The sequence below is a fragment of the Ailuropoda melanoleuca genome, chromosome 2 (assembly GCF_002007445.2).
Source record: "Ailuropoda melanoleuca isolate Jingjing chromosome 2, ASM200744v2, whole genome shotgun sequence".
Taxonomy (NCBI): Eukaryota; Metazoa; Chordata; class Mammalia; order Carnivora; family Ursidae; genus Ailuropoda; species Ailuropoda melanoleuca.
The window spans coordinates 173,361,469-173,377,372 of record NC_048219.1 but is presented as its reverse complement, the minus strand read 5'-3'; the positions used below and the strand labels follow the sequence as shown (position 1 = coordinate 173,377,372).

Below are 15,904 nucleotides of genomic sequence, written 5' to 3'. Positions count from 1 at the left end.
TATAGTATTCCATCATGTTTTCTTATCCATCCTCTTATTGTTAGATATCTAGGTTGTTTTGAAAGAATAGTTTGCTTACAAACAGTGTTCTCTTGTGCACCTATGACAAATACATTTTCTACATTATTGTCAAATTCCTGTATCAACTTACAGTCCAAATAGATGTGAGAAATCTTATTTACCTGCATTAAGTGATATTTCAGACTTAGAACATTCTTTTCTTTTTTATTTGAGAGGAGAGAGAGACAGAGCATGTGTGGGGTGGAGGGGCAGAGGGAGAGGGAGAAGCAGACTCCTCACTGAGCAGGGAGCCCAGTGTGGGTCTCGATCCCAGGATCCCAAGATCATGACCTGTGCCAAAGGCAGATGCTTAACTGGCTGAGCGACCCAGATGCCCCTAAAACATTATTTTCAATTTAGTGATTGGAAAACTGGTCTCTTGGTTTATTAATCTGTAATTCCTACATTACTAGTAAGATTGAGTATATGTTTAATGATCTTTTGGATGTCATCTGTGAAATGCCTGACCATTTTGCTCATTTGTAGTAGTTCTTTATGTATTCTGGGTATGGATTCTTTATTATTATATATATTGCCAAATTCTTCTCCTAGTCTCTAACTTGCTTTTAATCCTGTATATATTTTTTTAACTGCATTTGAAGCCTTTGTGCCTTTTTTCCTTTTATCATTCTTGCTAGTCTTTGTAAAGAATCCCCTTTTGGTTTTGTATTTTCACATACAAATGAAGGCTATGGAGAGTTACAGTTAGCACCTGGGGACATACAGTATGGGAATATGGTCATTTAAATAACTATTAACTGTGATGTGTTGAAACAAAAATTATGGAGTATCATTCCGGAGTCTTACAAAACTCATAATTTTTAATGGTATAAAATTTTTTCACTATTTAGTCTTCATAATTTTCAATGGTAGAGGATTAACTTTTTCAGTCAATCAGACTGTATGGTTTTATATTTTTTCTTTTGATAAAATACAGTGAAATTTGTTTAATTATGGGATTAATTTTTAGCAGTCATCTATTACAGTCCCCACTATTTTCCAGGCAGGAGTAACAGCTTTTATAATGATAACTTACGATTACCTGTTTGTGAAAAGGGAAAAAATTATTGCAGATACTTTTTCATGAAAAATTTTTGCACATTGAAGATTAAGCAAGTTTTCCCTATCGTATTATTTTTAACAGTTGTGAAATCATACTTTTTTTGCTTGTAGTTCAGTTACTTACATATTCTGAGACTATTTAGCTTATTTTAATATTTGTACTGTTCAGATTGTGAAGTTTGAAAAATGGAGGTTTTGAGGAGCTTATATTTTATAAAGATAAGTGGTTCTTACTTTGGCTGAAAGTATAGGATTGAGTCACGTTTTCAAATATAATTCCCAGATTCCAGGCTGAAATTTTTTTCTTTTGCCTTTCACTAAACATTGTCCAAAAAGAAAAAGGAATCTTGAAGTACGATTGAAGTACATCCACAAGTGTTTGTCTAATTCTTATTGTGCTAGGTAGTGTACAACCTTAATTGGAGTTTTTGGTATTGGGCCCACAGTCAGAGACAAGAATAGCTTAGTCTTTGTTTAATTCCTTATGAATTAGGAAAGAACAGAGATATTATTAAAAGTTGGGAAATAAAGGAGGAGTATGGTTCCATTCACATTTTAATCAGAAACTTTGAAAATGTTGCCCTTGGTAAAAGTGTAAGCATAAATCTTTTTTTCTAGATATTTGATCATTTATTTTTACATTATTTTAGGTTTCCAGTAATTATCTGCAGGATTCGCCATGACCCCAGCTCTGAGAGAGGCAGCAACAAAGGGTATCTGCTTTTCATCTTTACCAAGTACCATGGAGTCTGACAAGATGCTATGCATGGAAAGTCCAAGAACTGTAGATGAAAAGCTCAAGGGAGACACTTTGTCTCAGATGCTGGGATTTCCAACTCCTGAACCTACTCTTAACACTAACTTTGTGAATTTAAAACATTTTGGCTCCTCTCAGTCTTCAAAACATTATCAGACAGTTCTTTTAATGAGTTCTAATTCTACATTAAATAAATACAGTGAGAATTACAAACAAAGGAAATTAGGGGAACCCAACTGCAATAAGCTGAAAAACATACTGTGTAATGGCAGCAACATTCAGCTTAGTAAAATCTGTCATTCTCATTCTGAAGAGTCCATCAAAAAGGAACTTCTGTCAGATACTACAAGCCAGTGCATGACAGATGTACAAATTATTTTGGATTCAAATATAACCAAAGACACTAATGTAGATAAAGTACAACTGCAAAACTGCAAATGGTACCAAAAGAGTGCACTTTTGGATAAAGTTACTGATGCTGAAATCAAAAAGGGTTTATTGCACTGTGCTCAAAAGAAAATTGGGCCTGGCCACTCAAATGTGCCTATTAGTTTCTCAGCTGCTGAAAAAGAGGAGGAAGTGAACGCTCGTTTACTTCATTGTGTAAGCAAACAGAAAATTTTACTTAGCCAGGCTAGAAGAACTCAGAAACATTTGCAGATGCTTCTGGCAAAGCATGTTGTTAAGCACTATGGTCAACAAATGAAATTTTCTCTGAAACATCAACTCCCCCAGATGAAGATCTTTCATGAACCTACCACAGTTTTGGATAGCAGTTTACCTAAATGCACTGAAATTAAGCCAGAAGTCGACGTGTTGACTGCAGAGAATAAATTGTGGAGTGATACAAAAAATGGTTTTGCACGGTGTACAGCTGCAGAAATCCAAAGATTTGCATTGTCTGCTACAGGGCTGTTGTCTCATGTTGAAGAAGGTCTGGATTCTGATGCAACTGATAGCAGCTCTGATGACGATTTGGATGAGTATACCATTAGAAAAAATGTGGCAGTGTAAGTGCAACATTATTATTAGACCTTTTACTGTTCTATGTATAGCCGGAGGTTTGTCTGGGTTTCATGATACACTAAAAGGAAATAGATTTTCTAAAATTTTAGTGCCGTATTCTTTAAGGTATAAAACTTCGGTGAATTTTAAAAATATTTTGTTAAACTACTGTGCACGAATATATACATACTCTTTAAAAATAAGTTATTCAACTGCTCTATCTAGGAAAAACCATATAGGGATAATGAAAGCTCTTTAGCTAGAAGTAAGCATTTCTCCCGTTCTTGAATAGAATAGGCTATAGACAAGGCTTAGCATTTTGCTTAAATGTTTTAGCCAATGCGTCTAGCCAGAATTCAAAAAATTTAGTCTGCACATGAGGAGCCCACATTGACTTTAGGCTTTAGGAGTTTATCAGTTCAGAGTATATATAAGTTGATCTTTTTTTTTTTTTTTTTAACTACAGTATTTATATACTCATTGTGTTCATACCTTTCAGCTCTGGTCTTTACCAATTTAGTCAATTTTTGCTGGATTAGTATAACCAAAACAAAATTATGATGTCAGCTATTAGATACCTGTTGAATGCTTATTATGTGCTGGACCTTGGGGATTCGGTTGTGGGCAAACTATTCACAGTCTCTTATCTCTTGAGAATCTACTTCAAACAAAACAAAACAAAAACAGAGGTAAAGTAGTTTTATGTATCACACTGTATTGATACCCCAGAATAGCACTATCTGATAGAAGTTTTCTGAGATGATAAAAACGTTCTATATCTGTGTTATCAAATAGCCTCATGTGGCTATTGGGCACTTGAAATGTGGCCAGTGTAACTGAGGAACTGAGTTTTTAAATTTTATTTAATTTGAATTAAAATTTTTTTTTAAAAGCCAGGTAGAACATAGTTTTTAATCTAGCTTTAGGGAATCTGTTAATGTCTCTAACTTGATGCAAAATACTGTGTATATATTTTGGGAGGAAGAAGCCCGTCATTTTTATCAAATTGTCAAAGATGAGTGAGAATTATTACAGAGTTAGAAGGTGAACACATTAATTTTTACTAATAAATAGAAGGTCAGTATATCAATTTTTATGGTAAAGAATAAAATACAAAACCAAGTGGGCGTTCCAGTCGTTTGGTGTTCTGGTATCACTATATTTGAAATGTGTTTGAATGTGGGAGCTAATAACGAGCACGTATTTTTTCTGACTGGCATTGTGATATTTACATATGATATATTAATCCTTTAAACAACCATGGGAGGTGATTGTTGTTATCCTTATTTAATTTAAGAAGAAGTAGTCTTCTCATGGTTAAGTAACTTGCCCATGGTCAAAAAGCCAAATAATTGATGGAGCTAGGATTCTTGTCCATTTGTGGAAGACTTTAAACCAACGTCCTTGCTATTGGGCCATGCAACTTTGTCAACGTATCATTCATTGATGCTTATAGCCACGAGAATTATTAAGCACATGTGCTCTGAAAGAAGTCCAGAAATTTATCAGTTTTCATATTTATAATGCTTTTGAAGAAGTCAGTTTAATAAAATTTAGTAGGTAAATTTAGTAAATTACTTACCTTTTGTTGTTGAGGACAGCTAATGGGCAGGTTTGTCTCTTTTAAGGTAGTAACAAAAATTAGAAAATCATGTCTTCCTAGGCTATTTTGACCTTCATTAGGATTTTCTTTCATTGATCTCCTATAGTACTTGATCTGCCATACAATTTATCATTAAATCATATTTTGTCCTATATGATTTGCTAATATATCTGTTAGTCTTAATAACCCAACACCTAGTAAGGATGGAAACCACATTTTAAACCTTAAAAAAAAAAACCCTTATAAACCAAGCATGTAATTACTGATTGGTCAAGACATTTTAAGATTTGCATTTATTCCTTGAATTTAGAGAACACTAACTTTAGACATTTATATAAAACATACACAAATAGGGAGATTCGAACTATTAAAAATTTTTTAATACTAAGCATCAAGCAATATACATTTCATTTCTTTTCTTATCAGCTTCGCCAGTTTATTGGTGAAAATTGAAGTAAAGTAGCCTGGAAAAAAATTAGTTTCAGGCATGGAAAGTTTATTTCTCATTCTGTCTTCATTTTTCTGTAATCAGTTGGAAGGCTCAGGAACATGAGACATGCATTTTAGGAAAATAATGAATCTAAGAAGTTTATTATTAAGATATATACTTTTAGCCTCTTACATTATTGACCATTTAATATTAGGATGCCTTAGTTATTAAAGCTCATATCTGTATTTCTAGATTCTTAGATTACACTCATCTGATCAAATCAGTAATACAAAGTTAATATAATAACTCTTTGAATTCTTTAGTTCACTGAATTTGATAATTGTTTAGGTTTTTGTGTTTGTTTTTTGCTATTTGAACTCTATTTGCGTTTCTTGATTTTATATGCCTCCTGCAAAATTGGATATTCACTTTGCTTTGAATATTTTTACTAATGTGAATAGATTTTTGTGGGAAAGATTATTTCTCAACATTTTATTAATTTTGATGTTTACTGAATTTTGAGAATAATACAACTTTGAAGTATTTTTATCTTTTGATATGAATGTAAAAATGGTTTCTATTTTTTGAAACTAGAATTAGTTCTGTTTCAGGTTAAGTTCATTCAATAATTTAATACATTTATTCTGATGTAAGTTTTTTTTAAGTTTATTTTTTATGTTTTTACATTTATTTTTCTTTACATTTCTGGAAATTGATTTTTCAAGTGTAGATGAATATTTTTAATGAATGAAGTTCAGAGTTAAACCTTAAACATAAAATATGCATTTTGTGGACCTAAATTTTTAAGTGAGTGTTAACACAATTAAATTTTCATTATCTCTACTGAATATGAATAGACTTCTCAATTTAATTTTAAGGTCTACAGTGGCAAATACTACAGTTGACTTCAACTTAATTTTAAGTAACTTAAGAGCAAATACTACTTTTTCTGTCATTGTATACCCATTGCCTAGCATTGTCTACTCTTTAGTGGTTTGTTTGTTTTTTTATTTTTTGACTGAATGAATTTTTCTGTATTTGAATATGCAGTTTTGAAGATACAAAAATTGGGGTTGGCAATCTATGAAATTTCTCTCCATATGTTTATCTTTTCTTCTTCCATTCTATTGTTTATTTTAACTTTATTTCCCCCACTTTCTTCCTTTGTCTCTAGTACTAAACTGGCCCCAAGATGTATCTTATACATCTTAGAACCAGTGTGAGTATGTATTCAATGAATGAATGAATGAATGAAATACATGACAAAATATAGACCTTTAAAAGTAACTTTTATTGTAATATTTAACATTTGTAACTTAAAAATTGGTAAGTAAAATGTACTATATTTATCTTAAAAATCTTAGATTATATTATTATAAATGCTTTCTATTACTTTTTTTTTTTTTTAAATCCCTGATAAGAAAAACAAATTCCTTCATTCTGTTTAGGAAATTTAGCTGTGAAGGAATATAATTGTTTCAGGAAATTGGAAAGCACTCACATTATCCCTTACCATTAGCCCTTACCATTACCATTGTTATTTTATTTTATTTTTATTTGTTTATATTTTCAAGGTTTTATTTATTTATTTGACAGAGAGAGTACAAGCAGGGAGAGCAGCAGGGAGAGGGAGAAGCAGGCCCCACGAAGAGCAGGGAGCCCGATGCAGGACTCGATCCCAGGACTCTGGGATCATGACCTGAGCCGAAGGCAGTCGCTTAACCAACTGAGCCTACCAGGTGCTCCACCATTGTTATTTTAAATATATTTTTGACTTGCCCCTTTTCCCTCCAAAAATGCAGGCAATGGATTAGTTCGTAACGTCATTACTGATTATCTTAAAAATAACTTTTGGTTGAGAGACTAGTGTGCATTAGGAATTTTTTTTTAAAGCCATTTTCCTTTGGAAAGGAAAATCGAATTTTAGGGTTTTTGTAGATTTGAGATCTAATCCTTATAATAAGAATAGAACCACCCCCAGTGTCTGTTCTTTTGGTGTAGCAGCACAGGTTTTGGACCTCCTTGTGTTACAGTCATGGCTTGCTCTGTGACCCTGAGCAAAGATTAATGTTATTATTGTTATTTTTTTTAAGATTTAAAAATTTTTTTAAGTAATCTCTATACCCGGTCAGGGTATACTCCGAGATCAAGAGTCACATGCTCTTCTGACTGAGCAAGCCCAGCTCACTGAGGTTAATGTTATTCTTAAACCTTTGAATCAGATTCCTCTTTCATCTACCCTAAAGGGTTCTGGAGCTAATTAGATGAAACATTAAATATAAGGTGTCTATGCATAATAAGGTACTGATCTGAAACCTAAAGTGTAAAATACATGCCTGAATTTATTTGAGAGGTGAGGAAATTGGCGTATTTGTACAGCAGGTCATCAGTTACCAGGTGAAGGCTCTTCCGGGTTGTGTCAATTCCCTCACCCTTTTGTTCTGCCACTTGGGTGACAGAGCAGGCTCAAGCAACAACAAAAAAGCCCTGGGTCAAAGAAATTCAGGTGCTGGCATTTGGAAGTCAGGTTTTTGTGTGCTGAACTGGTAAGTGTCGGGCATATAGGTGGGTCACTGACGGACTATGCTACAGTTATGTTCCCTCTCATCTGGTGGTAAAACGTTAAAAGTTCTAACATTTCTTTTCATCTGGGAAACAGTGAACAGTTACTTTCATCTAGGATGCATATGGGAAAACTCAGATTTTGACACGAATATATTCTGATCCTCCAAGGTTGTAAAAAAGGAAGAAACATGGTTAAGTCTTGTTTAATTTGAAGAAAACTGACAATATCTTCCAAATCACCCAGGTGTTTTGGGTTTGGAGAGAAAAGGCTCTTTGTTTCCCCATATTAGTCCCTATATATTCAAATTTCTTTGAGTTTTTACTTTGCTATTAATTGGCAGTCTATTTTTTTTTTCTTAAGATTTTATTTATTTATTTGAGAGAGAGAGAGAGAGAGAGCATGAACGGGGTGGCGGAGGTGGGGGTGGGGAAGCAGACTCCCTGCTGAGCAGGGAGCCTGTCCTAGGATCATGACCTGAGCCCAAAGGCAGATGCTTAACTGACTGAGCCAGCCAGGTGCCCCTAATTGGCAGTCTTGATAAGCAAATTCTTTCAAGCAAAATTAGACATCCACCAACAAAGGAGAGAACTGTTGATATTTAGTTGGAAGCTCTCAGGTGAATCTTTCTAGAGTGAAAGAAAATGAATAATTTCTTGCAGACCTGCAAAAATGAATACTCATAGTTTTCTTTGTGCTTTCCTATTTTTGAGTGTGGAAAGGAAAAGAAATTAAAAAAAAAAATCAGGTGTTGAGTTTCCCTTTGCCGAATTGGATAAATAGGAGTATGAACTCATTGTGACATTCAGAGAGTAAAAAGACTAATAACATTTCATTAATTGCAAATAAGAGTACCTTTATATTTGTATAATATGATGACACATTATTTTTGTATTTATTTTTAAATTCTCTACACTTAAGAAACAGATGAGAAAAGTCTGGTTTTGTTATATTTTACTTGAATGGGAAACAGAAAAAGTTGAATGAAAAACAGTCCTAGAGAAATTGCAATGATGGTTGAGAACAGTTTTTTACAGAAGAACAGAAATTCAAGTGCAATTGCAAAATGGAGTAATAACTACAAAATGGTAAAGAAATACTTTATATTGTGGTATATGTACATCATTGAGCAAAGTAGTACTTCAATTAAAATAAGCTCATAATTATATATATATATATTTTTAACTAGCAAGTTTTATTTTAAAACAGTTTTAGGTTCACAGAAAAATTGAGTAGAGAGTATAGAGAGTTCTCATATATCCCTTGTCCCCTAACATGCATAAGCACCCCCATATTGACATCCCCTACCACAGTGGTACTGTATAGACACATCATTATCACCCACAGTCCTAGTTTACAGTAGGGTTCAGTTTTGGTGTTATACATTCTATGGGTTGAATAAATGTATATGACCTGTATCTTACTGTTGCTTTAATTTGCAAGTTGCTAATGACATACAATGTTGAACATTTTTTTTTATATGCTTACTTGCCAGATCTGTATGTTCTTTGGTGAGGTGTCTGTTCAGGTCTTTGCCTGTTTCTTAATTGGGTTGTCCATTTTATTATTGTTGAGAAATAAGATATAAACAGAATTGATTGGGATTTCATTGAATCAAGTTGGAAAAAGCTGACATATTAACAGTACTGAGTCGTTGAACATGGAATATCTATTTAATTCTTTGGTATCTTTCATCAGAGTTTTAAAGTTTTTCTCGTATGGATCTTGCATATATTTTGTAAGACTTACACCTAAGTATTTTATTTATGGGTATGCTAATGTAAATGGTAATATGTTTTTAATTCAAATTCCACTTGTACATTGTTGGTATGTTGGTATATAGGAAAGCACTTGACTTTTATATATTAACTTTGTATCCTGCAACCTTGCTATAATCACTTACTAGCTGCAGGGGTTTTTGTGTGTAATTCGTTTGGATTTTTCCTATAGATAATCATTTCATCTGTGAACAAAAAGTTTTATTTCTTCCTTACACACTTTGGGTATCTTTTATTTCCTTATTCCATTAGTGGGGTTTCTATTAAGATGTTGAAAAATGAGAAGTGAGGGGGTATATTGCCTTGTTCTTAATCTTAGTGGGAAAATTTCTGTTTCTCACCATTAAAAGTATGATATAGATACAAGTTTTTGGTAGATTATCATGTTGAGGAAGTTCTCTGTATTCCTAGTTAACTGAGGGTTGGTTGGTTTGTTTTGTTATTTTAGTATATGAATAGGTGTTGAATTTTGTGAAATGCTTTTTGTGTACCTATTGATAGGATGATGTGATGGGTTATGTTAATTGATTTTTGAATATTGAGCAAGTCTTGCATACCTGGGATAAATCCCACTTGGTCATGGTATATAAGTCTTTTTATACATTGTTGAATTTAATTTGCTAATATTTTGTTGAGGATTTTGGCAGCTATCTCCATGAATGATAATGATCTGTAGTTTTCTTGTAATGTCTTTGGTTTTGGTATTAGGGTAATGCTGGCCTCAAAGAATGAGTTAGGAAGTAGTCCCTCTGCCTCTGTCTTCTGAAAGAGATTGTAGAGGATTGGTAAAATTTTTTACTTAAATTTTTAGTAGAATTTACCAGTGAACCCATTAAGCCTGGTACTTTCTCTTTTGGAAGGTTATTAATTATTGATCCAATTTCTTTCTTTACTTTATTTAAAGATTTTTAATTTTTATTTTAGAGGAGGAGAGAGAGTAAGAGGGAGAGGAAGAGAGAATCTGAGGCAGACTTCACACTTAGCTCAGAGCCTGACGTGGGGCTTGATCCCACAACCAAGAGATCATGACCTGAGCTGAAACTAAGAGTCGTATCCTTAACCAGCTGAGCCACCCAGGCACCCCTGATCTAATATCTTTAATAGATATAGGGCTATTCAGGTTGTCTATTTCTTCTTTTTTTTAAATTTACATATTCTCTTTATACTAAACCCAGGAGTAATTTTTTAAAGTTTTTATTTAAATTCCAGTTAGTTAACATACAGTGTAACATTAGTTTCAGGTGTACAATATAGTGATTCAACACTTCCATATTAATTCCCAGTACTCATCACAACTGTACTTCTTAATCCCCATCACCTATTTAATTCATCCCCCACTACCTCCCTGTCTATTTCTTCTTGTATGAGTTTTGGCAGATTGTACATTGCAAGGAATTGGCCCATTCCACCTAGGTTATCAAATTTCCGGACTTAGAGTTGTTCATAATATTCCTTTATTATCCTTTTAATGTCTGTAGGATCTGTGGTGATATCTCCTTTTTCCTTTCTAATATTAGGAATTTGTGTAATCTTTTTTTTTTCTTTTCTATTTAGTCTGGCTAGAAGCTTATTGATTTTATTGATCTTTAAGAAGAACCATTTTTTGCTTTGTTGATTTTCTCAATTTTGTATTTTCAGTTTTATTGATTTCTCTAGTTTTTATTATTTTTCTATTAGTTATTTGGGTTTATATGCTCTTCTTTTTCTAATTTCCTGAAGTGGAAGCTTGGGTGATTGGTTTCAGATTTTTAAAAAGTTTTCTAATAATGCATTTAATGCTATAAATTGTGTAACTTTCTCTTACCGTTCTCCATAAAGACTTTTCACTGCATCCTACAAGTTTTGGTGGCTTGTATTTGCATTTTCATTTTGCTCATAGTATTTTAAAATTTATCTTCAGATTTCTTCTTTGTCCTATGCATTACTTAAAAGTGTGTAGTTTAGTCTTCAAGTATTTGGGGATTTTTCAGTTAATGAGGTTTTTTGGTTTTTGGGGTTTTTTTAGTTTATTTATTTATTTAATTTTTAGTAATCTCTACACCCAACATGGGTCTCGAACCCATGACCTGGAGATCACAAGTTGCATGCTCTTCTCACTGAACCAACCAGGCAGCCCTGTTTGTTACTGATTTCTAATTTAATTCCGTTATGGTCTGAGAGCAGACATAATAGGATTTCTTTTTATTTTTTGTTTTTTTATTTTTATTATTTTAAGATTTATTTATTTATATGAGAGAGAGAGCATAAGCAGGAGAGGCAGAGAGCGAGGAAGAGAGAATCTCAAGCAAACTCCACACTGGCATGGAGCCCAATGCGGGGCTTGATCTCAGGACCCTGAGATCATGACCTGAGCCAAAACCGAGTTAGATGCTTAACCAACTGCACCACCCTGCCACCCCGATTTCTATTTTTTTAAATTCAATTTTGTTTTATGGCCCAGAATGTAGTCTCTTTTATGTTACTTGTTAACTTGAGAATGTGTAATCTGCTGTTGTTGGATGACGTAGGCTGTTGATGTCTGTTACATCTAGTTGATGAATGGTTCAGCTGTATCCTTACTGGTTTTCTGCCTCTTGGATCCATGCATTTTTGATAGAGTGAGTGTTATAGTCTTCAGCTAAAATAATGGATTCATTTATTTCTCATTGCAGTTCTCACTTTTTGCCTCACATAGTTTGATGCTCTTTTGTTAGGCACATACACATTAAAGATTGTTATCTTCTTGGCGGTAGACCTTTTTTCATACTGTAATCCCCTTCTTTATTCATGATAACTTTTCTTGCTCTGAAGTCTGCTCTGTCTGAAATTAATATAGGTACTCCTGGTTTCTTCTGGTTAGTGTTAGTGTGCCATAACTTTCTCCATCTCTTTACTTTTAATCTGTATGTGTTTTTATATTTAAAGTTGGTTTTTTGTGGATAACATATAGTTAGGTCTTATTTTTTGATCCACTCTTGACAATCACTCTCTTTTAATTGGTATAGACCATTGATGTTTAAAGTGATTACTGATGTAGTAGATTAATATCTAGTATATTTGTCACTGTTTTCTATTTGTTGCTCTTGTTCCTTGCTCCTGTTTTTGTCTTCCACGCTTTTTCTGCCTTTTGGGTTTTAACTGAACATTTGATATGATTCCACTTTTTTTCCTTTCTTAGAATATCAGTTATACTTTTTAAAAAACTCTTTTTAGTGGTAAAGCACCTGGGTGGCTCTGTTGGTTAAGCATCCCACTCTTCATTTCCGCTCAGGAGCCCTGTGTCAGCTGCACACTCAGCAGTCTGCGTAAGATTCTCTCACCCTGCTCACAGGTGCGTATGTGCTCTCTCTCTCTCAAATAAATAAATCTTTTTTAAAAAGCCCTCTTTTTAGTGGTTACATTTACAGTTAATCCACGTTTTTTTTCACATAACCCTGTAGGTACCTTATAATGACAAAATAATCCTAATTCTTTCCTCTCATTTTTTGTATCACTTCTGTCATTCCTTTCACTTATATGTAGCTTATATAGGCATATATAAGCATGCACATATGTGTGAGCACATTCATAATCAATTAAAGTGTTGCTATTACTATTTTGAACAAACCTGTTAGATCCATTAGGTACTCTTTTACCATCACTTATTCTCCAGTGTTCTTTCTCTATGTAGATCTGTTTCTGACCTATGTAATTTTCCTTCTCTCTGAAAAACTTCTTTTAACATTTGGTATATAGGCGAATGATGTCAATATAATGACGAATTTGGTGTGGGGTTTTTTTTCCCCCAACCACTTCAAACACGTTAATATTTTGGAATGATCAGGGGCAAGCCTTTTCACAACTAAAGAGAAATCCTTAGTGGTATAAGAAAAATGCCAAAAATTCTATAAAAGTACCTTCCTGTAGTGCAGTAAGTTGCTAGTTTATTGGCTTAAAATTTGCTGTATATTCCACTGTGTTAAACAATCTGAAGAAGTTGCAAGTTGCTTTGCAGAAGTTGTGAAGATAGTTCCCTTGTGTTTAAAAGAAATTATTGATGAAGAAGGCTATCTCTAGATGATATTTTTAATATTTATTAAACTGGTCTCTATTAGAAGTGAGTGTCTTCAAGGCCCCACATCAAAAGAAGTATGAGCTCCAGGATATGAAACTTTAAAGGGTGGACTGGCTTACTCTTTTTTTTTTTTAATTTTTATTTATTTATTTATTTATTATTTTATTTTATTATTATGTTAGTCACCATACAGTACATCCCCGGATTTCGATGCAAAGTTCGATGCTTCATTAATTGCGTGTAACACCCAGTGCACCATGCAATACGTGCCCTCCTTACAACCCATCACCAGTCTATCCCATTGCCCCACCCCCACCCCTCTGAAGTCTTCAGTTTGCTTCTCATAGTCCATAGTCCCTCATGTTTCATTCCCCCTTCTGATTACGCCCCTTTCTTTATCCCTTTCTTCTCCTACTGATCATCCCAGTTCTTATGTTCCATAGATGAGACAAATCATATGATAGTTGTCTTTCTCTGCTTGACTTATTTCACTTAGCATTATCTCCTTCCAGCGCCGTCCATGTTGCAGCAAATGTTGAGAATTCGTTCTTTCTGATAGCTGAGTAATATTCCATTGTATATATGGACCACAGCTTCTTAATCCAGTCATCTGTTGAAGGGCATCTCGGCTCCTTCCATGATTTGGCTATTGTGGACAATGCAGCTATGAACATTGGGGTGCATATGGCCCTTCTCTTTACTACGTCTGTATCTTTGGGGTAAACACCCAGTAGTGCAATGGCTGGGTCATAGGGTAGTTCAATTTTTAACTTTTTAAGGGACCTCCACACTGTTTTCCAGAGTGGCTGTACCAACTTGCATTCCCACCAACAATGTAGGAGGGATCCCCTTTCTCCACATCCTCTCCAACAATTGTTGTTTCTTGCCTTGTCTATCTTTGCCATTCTAACTGGCGTAAGGTGGTATCTCAGTGTGGTTTTGATTTGAATTTCCCTGATGGCTAATGATTTTGAACATTTTTTCATGTGTCTGTTAGCCATTTGTATGTCTTCATTGGAAAAGTGTCTGTTCATATCGTCTGCCCATTTTTTGATTTATTTGTTTGTTTCTCGTGTATTGAGTTTGAGAAGTTCTTTGTAGATCTTGGATACCAGTCCTTTATCTGTAGTGTCCTTTGCAAATATCTTCTTCCATTCTATGGGCTGTCTCNTTGCAAATATATTCTCCCATTCCGTGGGCTGTCTCTTAGTTTTTTTGACTGTTTCCTTGGCTGTGCAGAAGCTCTTTATCCTGATAAAGTCCCATAAGTTCATTTTATCTTTTATTTCTCTTGCCTTTGGAGATGTGTCGTGAAAAAGGTTGCTCTGGCCGATGTCATAGAAGTTGTTGCCTATGTTCTCCTCTAGAATTTTGATGGATTCCTGTCTCACATTGAGGTCTTTCATCCATTTGGAGTTTATCTTTGTGTATGCTGTGAGAGAGTGGTCAAGTTTCATTTTTCTGCATGTAGCTGTCCAGTTTTCCTAGCACCATTTATTGAAGAGACTGTCTTTTTTCCACCGGATGTTTTTTCCTGCTTTATCAAAGATTAGTTGCCCAAAGAGCCGAGGGTCCATTTCTGGGTTCTCTATTCTGTTCCATTGGTCTATGTGTCTGTTTTTGTGCCAGTACCATGCTGTCCTTGTGATCACAGCTTTGTAGTACAGCTCGAAATTCGGCATTGTGATGCCCCCTGCTTTGTTTTTCCTTTTCAGCAGTTCCTTGGAGATTCGGGGTCTTTTCTGTTTCCAAACAAATTTAAGGACTATTTGTTCCAGTTNTTCCATACAAATTTAAGGACTATTTGTTCCAGTTCTTTGAAAAATGTCCTCGGTATTTTGATCGGGATAGCATTGAAAGTGTAGATTGCTCTGGGTAGCATGGACATTTTAACTACGTTAATTCTTCCGATCCATGAGCATGGAATATTTTTCTGTCTATTTNTCAATATCTTTCAAGAGTGATTTATAGTTTCTAGAATATAGGTCCTTTACATGTCTGGTTAAGTTAATTCCAAGGTAAAGTATGGTTTTTGGTGCTATTGTAAATGGGATGGATTCCTTAATTTCTCTTTCTTCAGTCTCGTTATTCGTGTATAGAAATGCAACTGATTTCTGGGCATTGATTTTGTATCCTGCCACCTTACTGAATTGTTCTATAACTTCTAATAGTTTGGGAGTGGATTCCTTNTTACTGAATTGCTCTATAACTTCTAATAGTTTGGGAGTGGATTCTTTTGGGTTTTCCATATAGAGTATCGTGTCATGTGCGAAGACAGNATATAGAGTATCATGTCATCTGCAAAGAGAGACAGTTTGACTTCTTCTTTGCCGATTTGGATACCTTTGATCCCTTTTTGTCTTCTGATTGCTGTTGCAAGGACTTCTAGTACTATGTTGAATAATAGTGGCGAGAGTGGGCATCCTTGTCGTGTTCCTGATCTTAAGGGAAAGGCTTCCAGCTTTTCCCCATTGAGAATGATATTTGCTGTAGGCTTTTCATAGATGGTTATTATGAGATTGAGGAATGTACCGTCTATCCCTACACTCCGAAGGGTTTTAATCAGGAACGGATGCTGTATTTTGTCAAATACTTTTTCTGCATCAATTGAGA

General features: G+C 34.3%; 1 protein-coding gene across 6 annotated transcripts in view; it reads left to right on the top strand.

Moving 5' to 3' along the window:
- Window positions 1–15,904, top strand: part of KANSL1L (KAT8 regulatory NSL complex subunit 1 like) — a 162,674-nt gene that overhangs the window by 18,005 nt on the left and 128,765 nt on the right. For all 6 annotated transcript variants that reach the window (XM_034655104.1, XM_034655103.1, XM_034655101.1 and 3 more), the window contains one exon: window positions 1,773–2,889. In XM_034655104.1, the coding sequence (XP_034510995.1) occupies window positions 1,802–2,889 (1,088 nt within the window). In that variant the 5' untranslated portion in view covers window positions 1,773–1,801. The remainder of the gene's footprint in view (window positions 1–1,772; window positions 2,890–15,904) is intronic.